The sequence below is a fragment of the Penicillium concentricum genome (genome assembly GCF_028827145.1).
Source record: "Penicillium concentricum strain IBT 3081 chromosome Unknown utg000001l_segment0_segment0, whole genome shotgun sequence".
NCBI lineage: Eukaryota > Fungi > Ascomycota > Eurotiomycetes > Eurotiales > Aspergillaceae > Penicillium > Penicillium concentricum.
Window position 1 is genome coordinate 5476228 of NW_026622754.1, and position 19317 is coordinate 5495544.

General features: G+C 49.9%; 5 protein-coding genes across 5 annotated transcripts; 1 reads left to right on the forward strand and 4 right to left on the reverse strand.

Annotated features, from left to right (window-relative positions):
• Positions 1–527: 527 nt before the first annotated feature.
• N7517_002092 (anoctamin family protein) lies at positions 528–3064 on the reverse strand (the record flags this gene model as incomplete). Its single annotated transcript, XM_056719822.1, has 5 exons — positions 528–1784; positions 1831–2235; positions 2315–2603; positions 2668–2821; positions 2884–3064. The coding sequence occupies 5 exons, from the start codon at positions 3062–3064 to the stop codon at positions 528–530; spliced, it is 2286 nt and encodes a 761-aa protein (XP_056583957.1).
• A 270-nt stretch (positions 3065–3334) lies between these two features.
• On the reverse strand, positions 3335–8055 carry N7517_002093 (putative vesicle-mediated transport protein (Imh1); the record flags this gene model as incomplete). The annotated part of the gene is made up of 4 exons (XM_056719823.1): positions 3335–3823; positions 4427–7341; positions 7401–7911; positions 7978–8055. The coding sequence occupies 4 exons, from the start codon at positions 8053–8055 to the stop codon at positions 3335–3337; spliced, it is 3993 nt and encodes a 1330-aa protein (XP_056583958.1).
• An 881-nt stretch (positions 8056–8936) lies between these two features.
• On the forward strand, positions 8937–13481 carry nte1 (lysophospholipase; the record flags this gene model as incomplete). Its single annotated transcript, XM_056719824.1, has 2 exons — positions 8937–9199; positions 9251–13481. 2 exons carry the CDS (start codon positions 8937–8939, stop codon positions 13479–13481), a joined length of 4494 nt encoding a protein of 1497 aa, XP_056583959.1.
• Positions 13482–14287: 806 nt separating this feature from the next.
• On the reverse strand, positions 14288–14977 carry N7517_002095 (MARVEL domain-containing protein; the record flags this gene model as incomplete). Its single annotated transcript, XM_056719825.1, has 4 exons — positions 14288–14444; positions 14499–14621; positions 14674–14777; positions 14831–14977. 4 exons carry the CDS (start codon positions 14975–14977, stop codon positions 14288–14290), a joined length of 531 nt encoding a protein of 176 aa, XP_056583960.1.
• Positions 14978–16814: 1837 nt separating this feature from the next.
• N7517_002096 (actin-related protein ARP5) lies at positions 16815–19241 on the reverse strand (the record flags this gene model as incomplete). Its single annotated transcript, XM_056719826.1, has 4 exons — positions 16815–17621; positions 17672–18612; positions 18666–18986; positions 19046–19241. 4 exons carry the CDS (start codon positions 19239–19241, stop codon positions 16815–16817), a joined length of 2265 nt encoding a protein of 754 aa, XP_056583961.1.
• Positions 19242–19317: the final 76 nt, after the last annotated feature.

Genomic DNA, 19317 nt, shown 5'->3' on the forward strand with positions numbered 1-19317 from the left:
GTTCGCATTAGGCAGGCGGTGACGCAGGCGGTGGCTTTTACCCCGGAATTTATGTAACCTTTTTTGCCGCCAAACTGATTTTGATACTGCATAGGCTGGTTGTGATTGGGTTACACCACAATCTATGATTACTCGTCATCCTTCACCAATCACATTCTGTCATTGTACCCATGAACATGTACATAAGTACCTCAGTAGGTTTCTTGCTGACTGCATTCCGCCTGCATCCGCTCTCGGAACGGGTTTACCTGTTCCCGACCGAGTCAGCATGACATCATACTCATCGCGTATCCCAACATTGCTGCCTGAGGCAGGACTTGTTTCACGAACAGGCACCAGGAACTAGACAATCTACTCAATTGCGGACAAGGTAAGGCGTAAATCGAACCAATATCACTGATGACTACATATGTATCTGCACATCGCGTACTAAACTAAACTTTCTATATTCCCGTATCCTACCCCAAAACACAGTCAGCCACTCATACCCCAGCCCCTATATCCTAACTCTGTACAATTCTCAAGCACTACTGTTGCTTCTTTACGGTACTGTTGCTAGGCTGTGCCTGGATAATCCCAGCGCCAATTTTCGCTGACTCTGTCCAGCCCCGCTGGTGCATCCAGAAACGGGCTGCCGGGTCTGCACCATGCAAGGACGTACGCCGAGCATCATCTTCAAGAGCCGTGCGTGAGATACCGGTTGACTCAGCCATAAAGGTGATATCGTCCTCATCCTTCTCCTCGTCCGCCTCGGCATTGGTTGTTGACTCGAGATAGCGCTTCCGCATGATGTAACGCTCAGCGCGCTCCTTGCGGGAATTGGGAGGCTCAATCCTAGCCATACCAGCCCGCACAGCATACCGCACAATAAGATACAGGTGCTCCGAAAAGAAGATCGTCAAAAGCAGAGCCCAGCCTTTGATATCTGTCGGCTCGCCATTGGGCCCGTGCTGTGCGTTGCCACTGAACATGTATACCAGCGCAGCGCTGGTGATGCTTCCAACCCAGGAGAGGAATCCCAGGCTATCGAGCCAGGGCCCAATCGTGTCGGTCCGCAATGGCACAGGTCTACGGAACTCCATGCAGATCTTGAAGAAGTCTGATCGCAACTCGATCCAGTTGTTCACAAAGAATGAGAGGGGAACAAGCGGCCATGTGGGAGAGAAAAGAGCCAAGTATCCAAATTGAATGCACATCTCACGGAGATCATCAGTCACATCGTACTCGGAAAGCTCGACTTCGTTACGAACACGCGTGAGGAACTGCACTTCCTCGGCCGGATCATCGAAGGACACGACGGGTCTTTCTGGCGATTCTTTGTCGCCGTTTCGGTCCATCTTGCCATTGCGCTCCCTGTTGTACTTTTTATATTTGCGGAGTGCGTACTGCTTAATATAGGGCACGATAGTCTCCATGGCGAAGCCAACGATCTGGGCAGTGACAGTGAAATAAACAACCTGGTTTCGCAAGCGAGCAGGGTCGATCTGGAAGAGCGATTGTTTTGCGACTGCATGTTCCTTCGATACGAAAGGCCGAACTGTCAAGTGGAAGACATCGAGGTAGGGGACAATTCGGCTAGCAAATGGCACGTAGACGAAGGCCGTCAGGAAAATTGGCATATAAGACGTGATGAAGTTGATAACAAAGACTTTTTGGGTCAATGCAAAATCATACGCATCCTTTGTCTCATGGTTCTCATAGTCATTAAGCTTCGTTGCGATAGACGTCAAAACAGCGCTCATAGTTGGCACAAGCGCTGATACAAGAATGGTTGGGATGAAAACCTAAAGGGTAAGCTTTGGTAACAGAGAATGGGAAGGGTTAACTTACCAAGTATGTCTTAAATGGACCATTGTAAAGCTCCGAGATAAAGATCTCAATAGCAAAACAAGTCGCAATGATAGCACCCAGACCAATTGCTGCAAGCAAGGCGAACGGGATTTGAAGCAGCTGCCGTTGCATGCGCTTAGTTGCCGGGAAGACACCGCGCATCTCACCGGTACCCTCATCACAAACCTCCTTTTCTGCCTTGAACTCTCGTCGTTTGGTCCGAACGGCTGAGACATTCTTGGTCTGCCACCTGCAGCTCAGATCAACTTCCTGACGCTTCCAGTATTCCACAAAGATGATACACCAAAGACAGTTGACGATAGTATAGATAATCGAATATCCGCCGAGGAGGAACCAACAGGAGAATCCAAAGACAGCTGGGAAAATCAAAAATCGGAAGTATGACTGCAGGAACGCGAAGTAAAATCCAACCTGCCATCCATGTTAGCCAGGCCAAAGAACAACAACCACTTATTACACATACACTTTCTCCAAACTTGTTCCGGATCTGATCTAAGTCATCATCAGAGAGGAAGGTCTTGGAGCTCCAGTCTCGTATCCACTTTTTATTTGTATCGACATCGTGAAGGGGGAATATAGCGGTGACGTTCTTCCATTCGCCATGGTTGGGTGTGATAGCGGCACCGCCCTCTTCCTTGGGAAGTGTTATCATCTGGTTGATCACCCGTAGGCGCTCAGCCTCGGTCTGGGGCTCGGTCGAGTTGGAAGGTGTGGGCTCAGCATTTCGGATACCATATAGCCAGTCGCGTACTCTGTGGAAATACAAAGTCAAGATTAGCACATCGGCGCTTATAGAAAACAACATTCATCACTCACCGCGACCGATAGACCGCCCGTTTCAGCCGCTTTTCCGAAGCTTTAACAAAAACAAGCAAAGACGACTCATCGCCTTGTCGTACTTCTAACTGTAGACCAACTTGGGCCAGTGCTTGGAGTAGTTTTTCTAGCTGCACAATTGCCTGCGATCGGTCTGCAATTGTTAGAATGTGCCCCGCCACGTATTAGCCCCGGAGAGCTCTCTCCTTCACTCACCTACGTCGCCGAAGCTGTAACGGATAACATAGTCCACATGGAGATTGTACTCCTGGACATTATCTGGAATTGTCGCCATCGCTGAGGTGTTGAAAGGAGAAAGAATGTGGAACAGACAAATCGAGGTGATCTGCGGGTCGATGCCGTCACCTGGCGCTAAAGGGCTTAGGGGCGAAGCCATCAAGGATCAGACTGCATTTACGCAAATCGGAGACGCCTTCTATATATTTAATTACATGAATGACGTGGAATTGGGATTCTTGTACTTGGATATATTTCACTTTCCTCTCTTCAAGTACAACATTGAGCCATATATATAGCTGTGATGATAGATATGTGCTAAACGTACATGTATAGCCCACTTTCGCTCTCAATCTGCAATGGGCTCTACAATGTAAATAACTCCCTCTAGAGCGATCCTAATCCCTTTGTAGTACTAAACAATCCCCCTCTACGCACCCTCCGCTAAACGAGTCAACGCATCCCCCTCAACCATCATCTTCATCCACTCATCCATACCGCGCGCACCGACCTGCTCATAGAACTTAATACTAGGCTCGTTCCAGGTGAGCACACTCCACTCCAAGCGCCGGCCCGACACCTCAAGCACCTGCTTAGCAAGGTACTTGAGCAACTTGAAGCCGTATCCGTGACCCCGCGCGCTGGGCTGCACATACAGATCCTCGAGGTAGATACCAGGGGCAGATCTCCAGGTTGAGTAGTTGTAAAAGTACAGTGCCATGCCGACGGGGGTCGGGTTCGGGGTGTCGGTGGTAGGCGGCGGGGTAATGAGAGCTGTGTAGACGGCGCCGCGTTTGGGCGGGGTATCGGGGAAGGAGAGGGTTGCTAGGAGGGATTCTTCCGTGGCTTCGACTTCATGAAGGGCCTTTTCGTATTCGGCTAGTTCGCAGATGAATTGGAGGATGAGGGGGACATCTACCTGGTGTTAGTCGGAGTCTGTGCTACACGCGCTCAGAGGGGTCAATGCACTTGCCCTCGGGGGTCGCGAGACGAATGGTAGGTTGCTCGACCATGGTGTTGGTGAGAGGACGGACGTAATCCATGGCGAAATGCAGAACTTAAGAAGTCTTTATTGTTCGGACTTTTGTACTTTCTAGTATATGCGCGCCTCTATTTTTTGCTAAGCCTCGCGACAACCCCGGGATTTACTATACCGGATTAGGCAATATTGCCGATTTTTCTTTTATAGTACGAGTTTGACTCTTGTTCAGTAGGATTTTCAACTTGTTTCGATCGATAATATGCTATATCTCGGTGCTTTCTTGACACGAGGATACCAGTGGATTAGACCGTGTTTTTGTTTACGTTGAGAGAGGAACATAGTATTATCTCTACAGATGATATTGTACAGAGCAAGGGACTCAGATATGCAATCCACGCCCATGGGTATAAACGCCAATTATTTGGACATGATGGCTGACATCCACTTTTGCTCATCGGTTCTGTGTCTGTTAGTGACCATTGTTAAATAGAGGGTTCGGTAGGAAACTCACCGATCGAAATGGAGCAGCATTCCTAAAACAGGGATCAGCTGCTTCTGATAGTTCTTGTCCCTCTGTTCCAAAAATTGGAGAAGGACATTCTTCAAGTACATGTAGTCAATGGAGGCGTTGCTGGGTGGGCCGGTAAGAGACTCGCTCCTGCCAGGAGATACGACTGCCCGGCGAGAGCCTGAATCCAAAGATGACCGCGAGGACTGTCGAGATGGGGAGGCACGCAGCCGAACGTCCTCTCCGAGTGTCTTGTGGGATCTTCGAAGCTTCTCCAGTCGGCTATTTGTCTCTTCCACTGACCGACGAAGCTCTGCCTTGTCCTTTTCGAGATCGCGAACTTGCTTCTCGCTTTCGTCGAGGGCATCGCGTAGACCAGCCATGGCTTGTCGAATCTCTGTCACTTCCTGTGATGACTTTTCAGATACAGACTCGAGCTCGTCACGACGGCGGCGCCACTCCTTTTGGGACTGTTCCAGCTCCTCCTTGTCTTGCTCTGCTGTGCGCAGAGCGCGCTCAGCTTCGCGGACCTTACCCTTGAGTTCTTCCACCTCGCGAGCGCGGCGTCGACCTTGGGTGCTAGCCTCATCTTCGACACGGTCTCGCTCTTCAATAGCAGCCTCCATGCGTTCCTTGAAGTCTCGCACCTTGGACTCCGAACGACCCTCAATGTCATTGAGCAGACGGCGCATGGTCTCACCTTCGCGGGTTCGCTCGCTCAGCAGACGGTGAGCATCAGCCAATTCTTCATCCAAGCTCTCGCATCGCTCACGGGCCTCCTTCATTTGCATTGCAACTTCCGTGGTCTGGTCACGCATGCTGTTCATCAGGCTCTGGGCGCTGCTGTGTTGAGCTGTCTTTAGCTGGATCTCATCTCGGAGGCTTCCGAGTTCCTTGTTTAGCTGAGAAATCTGTTCATCCATCTCCCGCATCTTAGCGCGAGTACTCTTCAACGCGTCTTGGGCCTTGGTGAGGTCGCCAGTAGTTTTGTCTCTGGCATTGATGGCGTCTTGCTTTTTGCTCTCGGCAGAACGCAGGTTAGATTGGGCAACAGTAAGGTTCTCCTCGGCCTTCAATCGGCTGTCGGTCTCCTGTCGGATCTTCTTGTTGAGAGTGCCCACTTCTGTGTCACGCTCAGAGATCTTCGATTTGGAGGCCTTCAGCTCAGCACGCAAATCCTCATGCTTGCCCTCAAGGGCCTTCAAGTCAGAATTCTTGCTAGTGAGGGTTTCCTTTAGGGTCTTCAACTCCGAAGACTCGGCACGTAGACTACGCAGCTCGGGTTGAACCTTCTGGAGAGTTTCACGAAGGTCTGTAAGGTCTTTGAACCGAGTGGCAGCCAGCTGCTGGGCGGCGGAAAGATCGGTCTCCAAAGTAGCAGAGCGGACCTTGAGGTTGTCGAATTCCTCTTTGAGCGAGGTGTGCACCTTCTCTGAGTCAGCTGAGGTGGACGCGTTGCTAGTGCGTAGTTCTGCCAAGTCCTTTTCCAGCTTGTTGATAGTTTCTTCAAGAGAAGTCTTCTCTGCTGAAAGCTCCTTGATCTTGTCCTTGGCTGCCACATGCTCCTGGCCGATGTTGACAAGGTCATCGCGTAGGGACTCGATCTCCTCCTTCAAATTGTCCTCGCCTTTCAGCTTGGAACTGAGACGGTCAATAGCGGCCTCCTTTTCGAACAATTGCTGGGTGAGAGATTCGATCTTTTGTTTGAGTTCATCCAGCTCTTTGGTAGCTGTGGCAGGCGCCTCTGGGGGCGATTGCTCTGCAGGAGCTGCATCAACCGGCTTAGAAGGTTCCTCCGCCTTGCCACCCTTCTTCTTCTTCTTGTTCTTCTTCTTTCCTCCACTACCACCAGTAGCTTGAGCAGGCTGTGTTTCTTCTTCGACAGGAGCAGGAGCAGGGACACTAGACGTGGGCTCTTCCTTGACCGGTGCCAGGGCCTCAACGACCTCATTGAAATCGGCCAATTCTCCAGCGAAGACTTTCTCCTTAGCAGATACCCAGGTCGCGTTTTCTTTCAAGTTCCCATCCACAAAGTCGAAAATGTCTTGTAGTTTGGCGGAACTTTTGCTCTTCTCGTCGATGTCACTCTTCAGCTTCAAAACGGTAGATTCGGTGTCCTGAAGCTGAGATCGGAGACCGTCAACCAAGCCCTGGAGCACAACGAGCTTCTTTTCGTTGGATTTCTTTTCCTCCTTGGTCATCTCCAACTGAGCAGCAAGGTCCGAATCAGGCTCGGCCTTTTCGGAGGCCTGTTTCTGGAGCTTGTCAATTTCCTCGCTCTTCTCCTTGAGCTGCGACTTGAGCTTCTCAACCTCGGATGTGGTTGATTTGAGAGAGGTTTCCGCGGTTGCTAGCTTTGCCTTCAGGTCATCAACATCAGCCTTCTTGGAGGTTTGCAGGGTCTTGATCTCTAAATCCAGGTTGTCCTTGGTTTCGCGCAGCTCGACGAGCTCGCGGGTGGCTGTCTCCAAATTCTGCACCATGCCTTCAGTCGACTCGCGGGTGACAGACATATCGCGCTTCAGATTTTCGACCTCGGTTTTAAGGTTCTCGACCTCTTCTTGCTTCACCTTAAGCTCGCCCTCCAACCGGGGAACTTCAGTATCGAACGAGAAGAAATCTTCGCTGGCCTGTTCCTCGGTTCCGTCTGTCCCCTTGGGTGTCTCGGTCTGGGGTTTCTCCTTTTTGAGACCAGTAACCTCATCCAAAGCCTCCTTGGTAGCCTGTTGTGCTTCTTCGAACTTCTTTCTGAAATCCTCTCGTTCTTCGGTGACGCGCTTCAGCTCTTCCATGACCATGTCGCTTTTCAAGGCTGATTGGTTGAGGTATTCCGTGAAAGCTTTGGGTTCGCCAATCGAGGTGAGCGGGGTGTTCTCGCGCAGGGCAGCTTCGAAGGGTTCGATGGATAGGACGCGCGAGTGGGCGGTACGGTAAGCCTTGAGCAATTCTAATATGTTCAATTAGTCTTGCGCCCTACAGTCTGGTTAGGCAGGTGCAGGTGCGTACCATGGTATCGGGACTCCAGCTTATCAAGTCGTCGGAGTTTCGCGCGGACATCAGGTGGAAGCACGGCCGGGGTCTCCTTGGTCTCTGTCTCTTGTCCTTTCTCTTTCTCGGCCGTCTCCGCCGGTTTGCCTTCGGCCATCTCGTTCTCTCCCTCGTTGGGGGCGCTTACTTCCGAGGTAGCCTCTGGTGTATCTGTTTGAGGAGTACCGGACCTGCTGGATTCATCGTCGTCACCGATGGTAAATTCAGCCTCAAACTCCTTGGGGTCAGGTCCTCGCACGGGGGTGCCGGTGTTGCGTCTTGGAAGGGAGCGTCGACTCGGGGACTGATTGCGTCCAGGCGGACGGCGAGCTGAGTTGGAGCGCTCGATGCTATCTTGGGCGGACTTTTGTCGGGCTTGTTCCTCTGCGATGCGAGAGTCGATGGCGTCGCGGAGGCGCTGTGAGGGTGTTAGGATGCAAGGCACACACACATAATCAAAGGGACTGGTACCTGAAACATTGCCGCGGTTCTAAGAACCCAGACAACAATAGACTCTAAATACACAAAACCACTAGCAAAGGTGTTTACCAAAAACAAAAAGAATAGCAGTTGGCCGCAAAGGGAAGTGAGGGGGAGCATTGGTTTGGAAGAGTGGCCAAGGCGGAACTGCCATGTGGAAGGTCACCTTCGGCTGTTTACTTTGATACGAAGACCTTGGATTATATTTCTATTTTATTTTTCATATAACAATTTAATTGCATTCTCGGGTAGAATTGAGTCTAGTGTATTTTGATTAGATTGTTATTTTTCTTTATTGATTCTGATCTTTGAAACTGCAACGTTGCCTATATGTTTGCTGTACAGCTAATTGGGACAAAGGGTATAGAGAACAAACGGGATCTAAAGCAAATAATTTGGTCCAAGCGAGATTTGCTTTGTTAATTAGTTACATATAGTTGTCGAATTGAAGCTGCGTTGCTACTCACGTGTACTATACATATTCTACACGTAAATATAGTGTCGAGTTCATATGTTACCAAGTCATGAAAAGACAGAAAGATACTAATAGAGACAATATTTAGCCCCCCTTGTACATATTGTTTCAAATCTAAAGCTTCCAACTTATATGGTGGACACTGCCCAGGTGGCTTAGAAGCAATCAATTACATCACTGTGGATTGACTGATAACCAGGATATTTCAATAGAATAGAATATTATGTACATAAAAGATCATAGAAGAGAATAAGAGAATACATGTAACACTAAAATAGTAATAGAATAACATAATAATAAGAATAAAGAGGAATTAATAGGAATAAAGAGGTAAGTAATCTCACATTCTTGGACGTAAACTTGCATGTGACGCGGGACTAGTATTCACCTGCATCTCCTTGTTCCTCTTACCCACCTCACATACGTGATGCTTTCAATCTTCAGGCCTAACGGGGCCCACGGTTGGGTTCTACTTTGTAGTCTAAGTCAAATCTGAGTTAGTCGCAATCTTAGAACCAGGTGGAACACAAAGCGGAGCTCTCCCCCCAATCTTCCTTAACATGGCTGGCCTGGCCCCGTCACTCGGCCTCAGCCTAACGGCTCAAACTTCAACATTTAATCTTGCTACCTCCTTCTCACCCCCACCGTTCCCTACAGCTCCCTCAACTATGGCGGGGTGGATCGGATGGGTGTTTACCTTTGTATTCCAAACCGTCCCAAGCGTTCTCTACTCGGTAATTGCATTCTCGACAATTACACTGCCAACATGGCTCTTCACGCTCTTCTCCATGAGCTTGACCTTCACCATGAATTTCACCACCATGTAAGTCTTGGTCTTGACCTGATCCTTAAATTGTTGCTGATCAATTCTTAGAATGTTAATCTTCCTTGTCCTGGTATCGACCGTCAGCTGGTTCATCCGTTACCGGTACATGAACATGTACAGCCGCCTACCCCCAGAGCCTCAACGCAAAGAAGCCCAAGTCGATTTGTTCCCCGATATCCAGGAAGGAGATTCAAAACCAGGGCTTGCCAACTATCTCGATGAATTCCTCAGTGCCATCAAAGTCTTTGGCTACCTTGAACGGCCCGTCTTCCATGAGCTGACCCGGACGATGCAGACCAGAAAGCTGATTGCGGGAGAGACGCTTATGTTGGAGGAGGAGAAGGGCTTCTGTATGGTTGTGGATGGGCTGGTTCAGATCTTCGTGAAATCAGCACGCGACGGGAAGTCAGGCTCGCAAGAGAATCTCCAAATGGATGACTACTCAGACGAGGAGGACCGAAACATACACAACCAACAGGGCTATCAGCTCCTCACCGAGGTTAAGAACGGTGCTTCGATGTCCTCTCTGTTCTCTATTCTCCAACTGTTTACTGAAGATATTGAGCTCCGCAACTCACGAAGTCACAGCTCCAGTATATCCAGTCCTAGTCTTGCCCAGACTTATGTGCCTGATACCTTCGCTGTCAGCCCCGGGTCTACCGTGAGAGAGGCCGGGAACTTGAGCACTACACCCAATGGATCTGGTGATACATTGCCCCCAGTGCCTCCGCTGAACATTGGAGAGAGCCATGCCATGCCCCGACAGGACTCTGGCGAGATTCCGCAGCCGGAGACCAAACAAAAGGCCCATAAAAAGCGTCGCAAGTCGGTACACCCAGATATCGTGGCACGGGCTACAGTGGACACTACGATTGCTATCATCCCAGCGAGCGCATTCCGCCGTCTGACCAGAGTCTACCCACGGGCGACCTCGCATATTGTCCAGGTTATCCTGACCCGTCTTCAGCGGGTCACGTTCGCTACAGCGCATTCTTATCTGGGTCTTACCAGCGAGGTTCTAGGCATAGAACGGCAAATGTCTAAATACACCTCTTGGGACCTTCCGAATAATCTTCGCGGAACTGCTTTGGATCGTCTGAAGGACAAATTCATGCGGGAGCGAGATAGATTGGGACCGGAGGAAATTGGAAAAGGCATTGCTCTTCACAATCCTTCTGTCAGCCGCAGAGGACGCTCGAGCAGTACCCTCAGAAAAGAGGCCTTTTTACAAGCAAAGATCGCCAGTGAGCGCCCTCTCGTACCCTTAAGCCCACAAAGGCCACCATCGGCATTCATTGACAGGGACTCGGCAGGTGTCAGCCCCGGTGATCTGCTATCAACAATACAACTGTCCCGGTTTGGACCGCGACATGACCATTTAGCACCTCGCATCCAGACCCCTCTTACTGAGCGGGAGCAACCTCAATTTGTATCCGCTGCGGCAATGAATGGCCTGCCCTCAACTTTCCAGCGGAACGAGTCAGTTGACGAGGACGGTCTTTTCCGCGAGTCGATCTTGGACTGTATCATGAAGGGCATTGGTCTCACCGAAGGCACAAGCGATAGTCTACGCAAGAGCAGTCACTCTGGGGAGGCGTCACCGAGACTTCTATCCTACGATAACCGCCGCCAGAAGGCAGTCTTCTCCAACGCCTTTGGCTTCATGGATCCCTACGAAGGGTCTGGTGACGGCGAGAGCGAATCCATGATGTCCTCGATGTCAGTGACTAGCGCAGGGGGAACTTCGCCTGTCGTAAACCTACGGGAAGACCTCCGCCATGATATTGAAGTAGTCTACTTCCCACAAGGCTCGGTTCTGGTGGAACAGGGTGAGCGCCATCCAGGCCTCTACTACGTCATTGATGGATTCTTGGACGTGGGTATTCCGGCGAATGAACGCGATGACACCCTTATTGGGTCCTCTCATGGATCTGCCTCGCAAGCGCAAGAGGGACTGTTCCCGAAGCTGAGACGAACAACGACAGCATCGTCACGCACCGCCTCTGGTGCAGCAGGCACCAATGACCCTCGACGGAAGACCCAGTCCCGTAAATCACTATACCTGATCAAACCTGGTGGAATTCAAGGGTATGTAGGTGCTCTCGCATCGTATCGCTCGTACACCGATGTTGTGGCCAAGACGGATGTTTACGTTGGATTCCTTCCCCGTGCTTCCCTCGAGAGAATCGCAGACAGACATCCAGCTGCCCTGTTAACGCTGGCGAAGCGATTGACCAGACTGCTGCCCCGTTTGCTGCTCCACATTGATTTCGCGCTAGAGTGGGTGCAGGTCAGCGCAGGACAGGTGATTTATCACCAAGGGGATGAAAGCGATGCTATTTATCTTGTTCTGAATGGTCGTTTGAGATCTGTCGTTGAGGGATCAAACGGCAAGATTACTGTCATGGGCGAACATGGGCAGGGTGAGAGTGTTGGCGAACTTGAGGTCATGACTGAATCTACAAGACCATCTACCTTGCATGCTATCCGGGAAACGGAACTGGCCAAGTTTCCCCGGTCTCTCTTTAACAGTCTTGCCCAGGAACATCCTGGAATTACCATTCAGGTCTCTAAACTCATTGCCCAGCGAATGCGTGATTTGGTCGAGCATCCGCTGTCTGAAAAGGGGATTGAACAAGGACAGGCTGGCGGTGTTCAGACTGCAACCTCAACAGTCAATCTTCGCACCGTGGCAATTCTTCCCGTCATGGCTGGTGTCCCGGTTGTGGAATTTGGACATAGGCTCTTGCAGGCGTTGCACCAAGTTGGTGTGACCAGAGGTGTCACATCACTCAACCAAGCGACTATTCTGAATCACTTGGGTCGCCATGCCTTCAGTAAAATGGGCAAGCTTAAGCTTTCCCAATACCTCGCCGACCTTGAGGAGAAATTCGGAATGGTCTTGTACATCGCTGACACCAACGTGAATGCCCCGTGGACTCAGACTTGCATCGCGCAAGCTGACTCTATTCTGTTGGTGGGTCTCGCAGAGTCTTCGCCTAGAATTGGTGAATATGAGCGCTTCCTGTTGGGTATGAAGACTACTGCTCGCAAAGAACTGGTTCTTTTGCATGCGGAACGATACTGTGCACCTGGACTCACTCGGGAATGGCTCAAGAACCGGGTGTGGATCAACGGCGGCCATCACCATATTCAAATGGCCTTCCGCTCGACCACCGACCCTGCGCACCAGCCAACCAAGAAGTTTGGTACTGTATTGAAACAGCGCGTGCAAATTCTCCAAGCCGAGATCCAAAAGTATACGTCCCGGCGTGCACAACAAACCCCACTCTATTCCCCGCAAACCCCTTTCAAGGGTGATTTCCATCGGCTGGCTCGGCGTTTGTGCGGCAAGTCTGTGGGTCTTGTACTGGGAGGAGGTGGAGCGCGTGGAATTTCGCACGTTGGTGTCATTAAAGCGCTCGAGGAGGCCGGAATCCCAATTGATATCATCGGTGGCACATCAATCGGTTCTTTCATTGGAGCTTTGTACGCGCGTGATGCTGATGTTGTCCCCATGTACGGGCGAGCCAAGAAGTTCTCCGGCCGCATGGGAAGTATGTGGCGGTTTGCATTGGACCTGACCTATCCCACTGTTTCCTACACCACGGGTCACGAGTTCAACCGCGGGATCTTCAAGACCTTTGGAGACAGCCAAATCGAAGATTTCTGGCTGGAGTTCTACTGCAACACAACCAATATCAGCCGATCCCGAATTGAATATCACTCGTCTGGTTATGTCTGGCGGTACGTTCGGGCCTCAATGACGTTGGCCGGCCTGATGCCTCCTATCTGTGACGAAGGCAGCATGCTCCTGGACGGTGGCTACATCGACAATCTCACTGTGGCACACATGAAAAGTCTTGGAGCGGATGTCATCTTCGCAGTTGACGTTGGGTCTATTGATGACACCACCCCCCAGGGATTCGGAGACTCATTGTCAGGATTCTGGTCAGTGTTCAACCGCTGGAACCCCTTCTCCTCACTCCCGAACCCACCTACACTTTCCGAAATCCAAGCACGACTGGCCTATGTCTCATCGTTCGACAATCTCGAGCGCGCAAAGAATATGACTGGCTGTCTATACATGCGTCCTCCTATCGACCCATATGGAACCCTAGAGTTCGGCAAATTCGATGAGATCTACCAAGTCGGCTACGCATATGGAAAGGAGTTCCTCGAGCGTTTGAAGGCCGAGGGCTCACTACCTATCCCGGAGGAAACCGAGGAAAAGCGCAAGCTCCAGCGGACCATGGCTCCTCGCCGAGCTAGTATCTAACCGTTCCAATATTATCCTTCAACCCAGCCCTCCATAGGATTTTGAGTCAACGAAGCAACGACGTGACCTTTGGTGTGCAGCATTCAACGCTGCATACCACTTGCTCTGCTTAGTGCTAGCACCGTTTCTTGCGCAATAAGCCGATTGTGTGGCTGCTCTTATTCAACCTGTGCATTCAATACATGCTGTAAATAGTCAGATAGAAAATAGAGATACAGTTTTGCTAGCAGTCATATGACAGTAACTTCTAAGGTTCTTTGGTATTTTGCAATCAGATTAGTGTTTGTTATTTCTGCCCTTCGCATAGAACAAACACCAGGAGAAACCCGAGATGGGATATATAAAATGATGCTACGGAGTCAAGGGAGGCCACTTTAGGCAGTCACACTGAGCACTTTGTACATATCTAATTGAGAAATGGAAAAGGGATCACCAGACAGATCACCTCCACAAGGTTTCAAAATAATTAATCGATTAAGTTATTAAGAAAAATGAGCACACCGAAACAAAGGTATCCTCCAGTCAGCGTGGATGTACACAGTCAGTACGTACAGTCCATCAGATATCAACTTCGCCCGTTTCCCATCCTGGCTCATAGTAACATATGTTCAATCCAACCCCTGTCAAAATCCAAGCCCTTCAAGATAAAAACCAAGAGACTACATGGAGAAACAATCGTCCAAGTAGAAGGTATAGTTAGCCCAAAGAGGTTTCCGAAAATCCCAGTAAATGATATATCCACAACCATTGAGCATGTCAAGAGATAGTAGATATATATTTGTCCAGGAAGCCAACCGAGACACCGATTAGACAGTGCCAGCAGGAGCTGCAGGCGCATCCATAGGTGGACGGGCCCCATGATTGGCCTTGTCCTCAGTGGCGGTGCGGTGGGAAGTGCTATTTTCCTTACGATAGGCCCAGAGGGCGAGGACTTCGAGGAGCATGCCGAAGAAGGTGAAGATGCTGTGATGATATTAGTGATCAATTGATAGAAGCTGTCGGGTATGAGCTTCATACAAAGCTAGGAAGATAAAAGATTCATTGGCCCACTTGCGCTTGCAGCCGATGCCTGTGGGGATAGCGCTGCGGCAATGGCCTCTATTGTAGTCTTGTGCGGCGAAGATGAAGGCAGTCAACCAACTAGAATTGGTTAGAGACGTCTATTTGAGTAAGTGATTGGATTTTGACATACAGGTAGGAGAATACGACGTCGATAGCGAGCACGAATTTGCTCAACGACGAGGGTAGGAATGGCGAAATGAAAGCTGGGATGAAGAAGACGACTGAGATGACGGCCTAAGATTATGGTTAGAGATTATGACAAATGGAAGAAAGCGCTAATAGCCTACGATAACTTCCTGGTAGATGGTGGACAGGCCACGGGGACCGTGGTGGATGAAGTATGAGGTCAGACCCATAACGATGACAGCGCTCGACCACTGCAGGACGCGAGTGAGCAGCTGTAGTGGACGAACAATTGTTGTTGGGAGGACCATTGTGTGTAGTAAAAATTAAGAAGTATATAAAACGTGTAAGGGAGTGCAATTAAAAAAAAAGTTACTCACCTTCCATGGCGGAAGAGCAGACGTTGGGTTTTATATCTCGGGATCATGTCAACATCACCGGTTCCATAATAAAAACAGAAAACACAAAGCTCTAGAGCTAAAAGGAAGAATTCCCCAGGTGCGTCATGATGGTCTCTGCATGAAGTCAGAACCAAACATGCCTGGGCCAGATCCCAATTCGGCACTTTTTAGGTTTCAAAGAGGCAATTGGAGATTGTATCTACCTCGTCATTTGTGTAGCTATTTGAGACTATATTGTGCAGAACGTTCAATTTCAGTTTTATACAAAGGCCAATGTGGCAATGGCATTGTCATGTTCCCGCAACGAGATAGCTCCAAATCGTTTCCAAGGTTTACGAGAATCCACATAACGTCAAGCAAACGGAAAAAGCCCCAATCGGCAGCTTGCGGAAGATGATTCAACGTCTAGTTTAATCTCGTGATGTGATAGTTACCAAGTGCCAATCAGAAGTACAGTCTATTGCACCACCAGCGCATACCCACCGAAGCAGAAGAACGAGATAATCTGCAGCACCAAATAGCGGGGATTCTCCTTGTATTGACTATATAACTACTCCGTAGTGCCTTCAGCCTTATTATTAGCCTTACTAAACCTTTGTTCTATGCATTCCCCGTTATCTAGGGATAGTGGCATCCCTTGGCTCAAATACCTGTACTTGGACTTGGATCAGCGAGCTTTATAATATTCGAGACATAACTAGTCTTCTACTGTTTGATGATTGCTACAATAAGCGATTTCAGTGATGGCCACGCCAAATTGTTGTGTGACTAGTGCAATAGCTCGTGTTCGTTCGTACAACATCGTTGTCCTCGACTGACCATGTCGTGGATGGACTGGTCTACAAGAATGTTCCGACATAGCCGAGAACAAATAGAAGAGCGATTCCCTTTTATTGGTCAGTGGAAGCTATTCCATTTGGTCTATGGCTACAGTTTCCATTGACCTCAAACGGGCATAACGTTAAGTACCCCAGAAGCCATGCATATACATGTCTCAGACCTCCAACTTTAAACATGGCCCATTGATAGATGCAAGGAGCATGTTTAAATCTAGGGAATGGATACATCGGGTCACTTGCCATAAAGAGGCATATGTATAGATAGCTGATGTTTATTTGACAGACCGCAGAGATACTCAGCAGGCTACCATTGTTGTCTCCGCCGTAATCCTAAATTGGACAAAACAGGCTTGATCCTTCTTCCAGGGATATCGCTAGAGAATAGAGCTAATATGGTAATATAGTCTACGGCAGCTTACCTAGTTTTGCAGCGTATTCAGTTTCATCCCTTTAACCATATTCACAACCCCCGCTTGCCCTGGCGTAGTCGCTTGCACCTATGACTCGAAATTTTTCTGCTCTGGACATTGTTCTTGAGGAGAGTGATGGGCCAGGAGACGGGAAAGAGAAAAAGAGACAAAAGACTGGGGAGACGGTGAGAGAGTTTAAGAGAGAATTGTGAGGTGAGCTATTTAAGAGAAACATATACAAGGCAGGATTTGATAAGAGCGATAATTATAAAAGAGAAAGACGGGTGGCTGCCCAAGGCAAGACAAGCAAGCTCTATTAATATAGTGGTAGTTATTCATATGGAGGGCTGAACATGTCATATTTCGCTTACTACCGCCAGACTCTGCAATAACATCTCTTAAGTATCAAATAAACATGCCCTATACCGCGCCGGATAAGCAGACCATTCGACTCCAGTGCGCCCAAGCAGGTGTTTTCGGAACTTGCTTTTTTTACCCTTACCATGTAGCATTGCCAAGTTCATGCTCCTTGATATATTCGCTGCCCTTCTCCATGTACTCTTGCCGTGTGACCGAGGATCGGGCGAGGTCACCACCGGAAGCCCACTGCGCCGCACCCTTCCAAGCATCAAAGACAGGGTCCGATGCCTTGCGTACATTCAGTCTAGCATCGATGGGTAGGAACCCGCGGACTTCCTTACGGAAACGTTCATCGAAACCAGTGAACAATGTATTTCCTCCAGTCAGGAACACATCCTTCAAAAGAAGGGACTGGTCTGCTGGGTTGGAATAGCGTTGGTTAATGATATCGGCCACGATCTCGATCAGGCCAGCCTGATCGAGGCCAGCAATGGACGGCTTGAACACAACCTCAGGCACACGGATACGCTCCACGTTCAGGTGGAGCTGGTGCGCCTCCCGCTGGCTTTCTGGGTCAAAAGGCCAGGGCCCGCGAAGGAACGCGTGCACAAGACTCTTTGTCCAGTCGGACTGTGCGGCGAAAGTGTTGTTCTCGTTGAATTCGGGATCGTACTCGAGGAGCTCCTTCTCCACAGAGTTGAGCATACCGTTGAGATCCTCCTCCTCTTCATCGTCACTGCCCTCGCCAACAGCTACAGTGCGGTAAACACCCCAGTCCTCATCATTGGCACCGAAGTCATCGTCATCTCCACCACGACGGCGTTTCTTAGGACCGTCGGAGGCTAGATTGGCCAGCGTCTTCATACGCATCTGACTGGCGAGAGATTTGCGATTTCCCAGATCAGCCGTGAAGCGGTCACGGTCTTTGATTCTTTGTAGAATGCTCTGAGAGATATTAGCACGGAAATATAAAATGTCATGACTGGCGAACATACCTGGCGATTGTTGCGACGCTTTGCAATCCAGTTCTCGAAATCGTTCTCACGTGTCTCGCGGTCCAAACGCTCCTCTTCCTCGATACGAGCCCTTTCGCGCTCCTTCTCTTCCTTGGCACGCAGTCTGGCATCGACGTTGGACTTCATGAGACGCTGGTGCCTCTTTTCTTTCAGTCCAGCCTCATCCAATTGGTCGTCTGGAATATCAAGCATAGGGAATGTCATTTCCTCAGGCTGCTCCTCGGTTTCTTCGATGCCTAGATCCTTGTTGCGCGAGCGTTTGATAGATTTCTCTAGCTCACGAATCAATTTCTCAAGCGCAGCCTCGTCTTTCAAATCCTCTGCTTCTAGGATGCGACGAATCTCCTTCTTAGTCTCGTTGGATAGATTATATTGCAGATCTTTCCAGTACTCCAGCTCTTGCTCCTTCTTCACTAGTTTCTCAAGTCGCATCCTTGCGGCCTGTTCTTGAAGCCGGCGACCGCTCTCCTTCTTGCGCTCCGCAATCCGCGCGAGCTCTTCCTCCGTCTTCTCCTGAACAATATGCTCTGTGAACGGGTACTGAATGACGCGGTCACGGTCCTCGAGTCCTGTCCAGTCGAGGAACCCACTCAACTCGCGATCGTAGTCTTGTGAGACGTAACAGTGCTTATGAACCATTTCCTCCATCTGTGCGTCCGTCAAACGAGTCGGGAAGGTCGGGTATTTCAGCTTCATGAGCTTCATCAGGTATTCAGCGCTCTGCAGGCCACCCCAGTTGAGACGAGTGCTGTTGGAGAGCATGGGTTTCGAGTTCATGACCGGAATGACATGAGTAGACGTATGCGAGGAATCCACAATCAACCCATCCGTTCCACCATTATAGCGATAGGAGAAAAGGGAATCGATACCGTAGGCCACCGACGGCGCAGAGTAGCACTCGAAGAGGATTTCGTTCATCACTGAAGGAGTGTCAGCAACCACCATACTAGCCCTAGAAGCACTGGATACTCACTCTTCCTTGAATATGGCATATTGGCGATTGGCTCCGTCATTAAGATCGGGCGACCGACGCTCCCATTTGCGCCGTCCACGCCCAGCTTGATGAACAGATAGTCTAACACGCCTTCCATGACATCCCAGTTACCGACAACACTGGAACCGGGATCAAAACCATTGCGCAACTGTCCTCTCGTAGTCGCATCGACGTAGGCATCATATCCGATAAATTGGCACTGGCGATTGAGCTTGCGATCACGGTATCGGCTCATGACCGGAGGTATGGCGAATCGGGGGTTTTTGTCAAAAGACCAACCAGCCTTGACGAGGTGGGCACCTGCGTAGAAACCACATTTGTTAGGAGGGTTGAATTGTAAACTATCTGGAATTGCTTACCATTGTCAATAACGATGGCACTGGTGCCGGGATGGGCCTGGCTCTGCTGATATCCCTCAGGCTGCGGAGGGTGATAGCCCTTGAATGGAAAGTCTTGTACACCGTGTAGTTGTGGAGGAGGCTTCTCAGCTCTTTGCTCAGTGGCATTGGCTGCAATGCGAGCTGGTAGGAGGCGCTGCACGGAGGTAATCGTCATGGCGGGCTGCGCTCCGGAAACCAGGAGCTATTGGGATCGGATATTGTAGGCGAGTAAGGCTCACTGCATAGGAAAT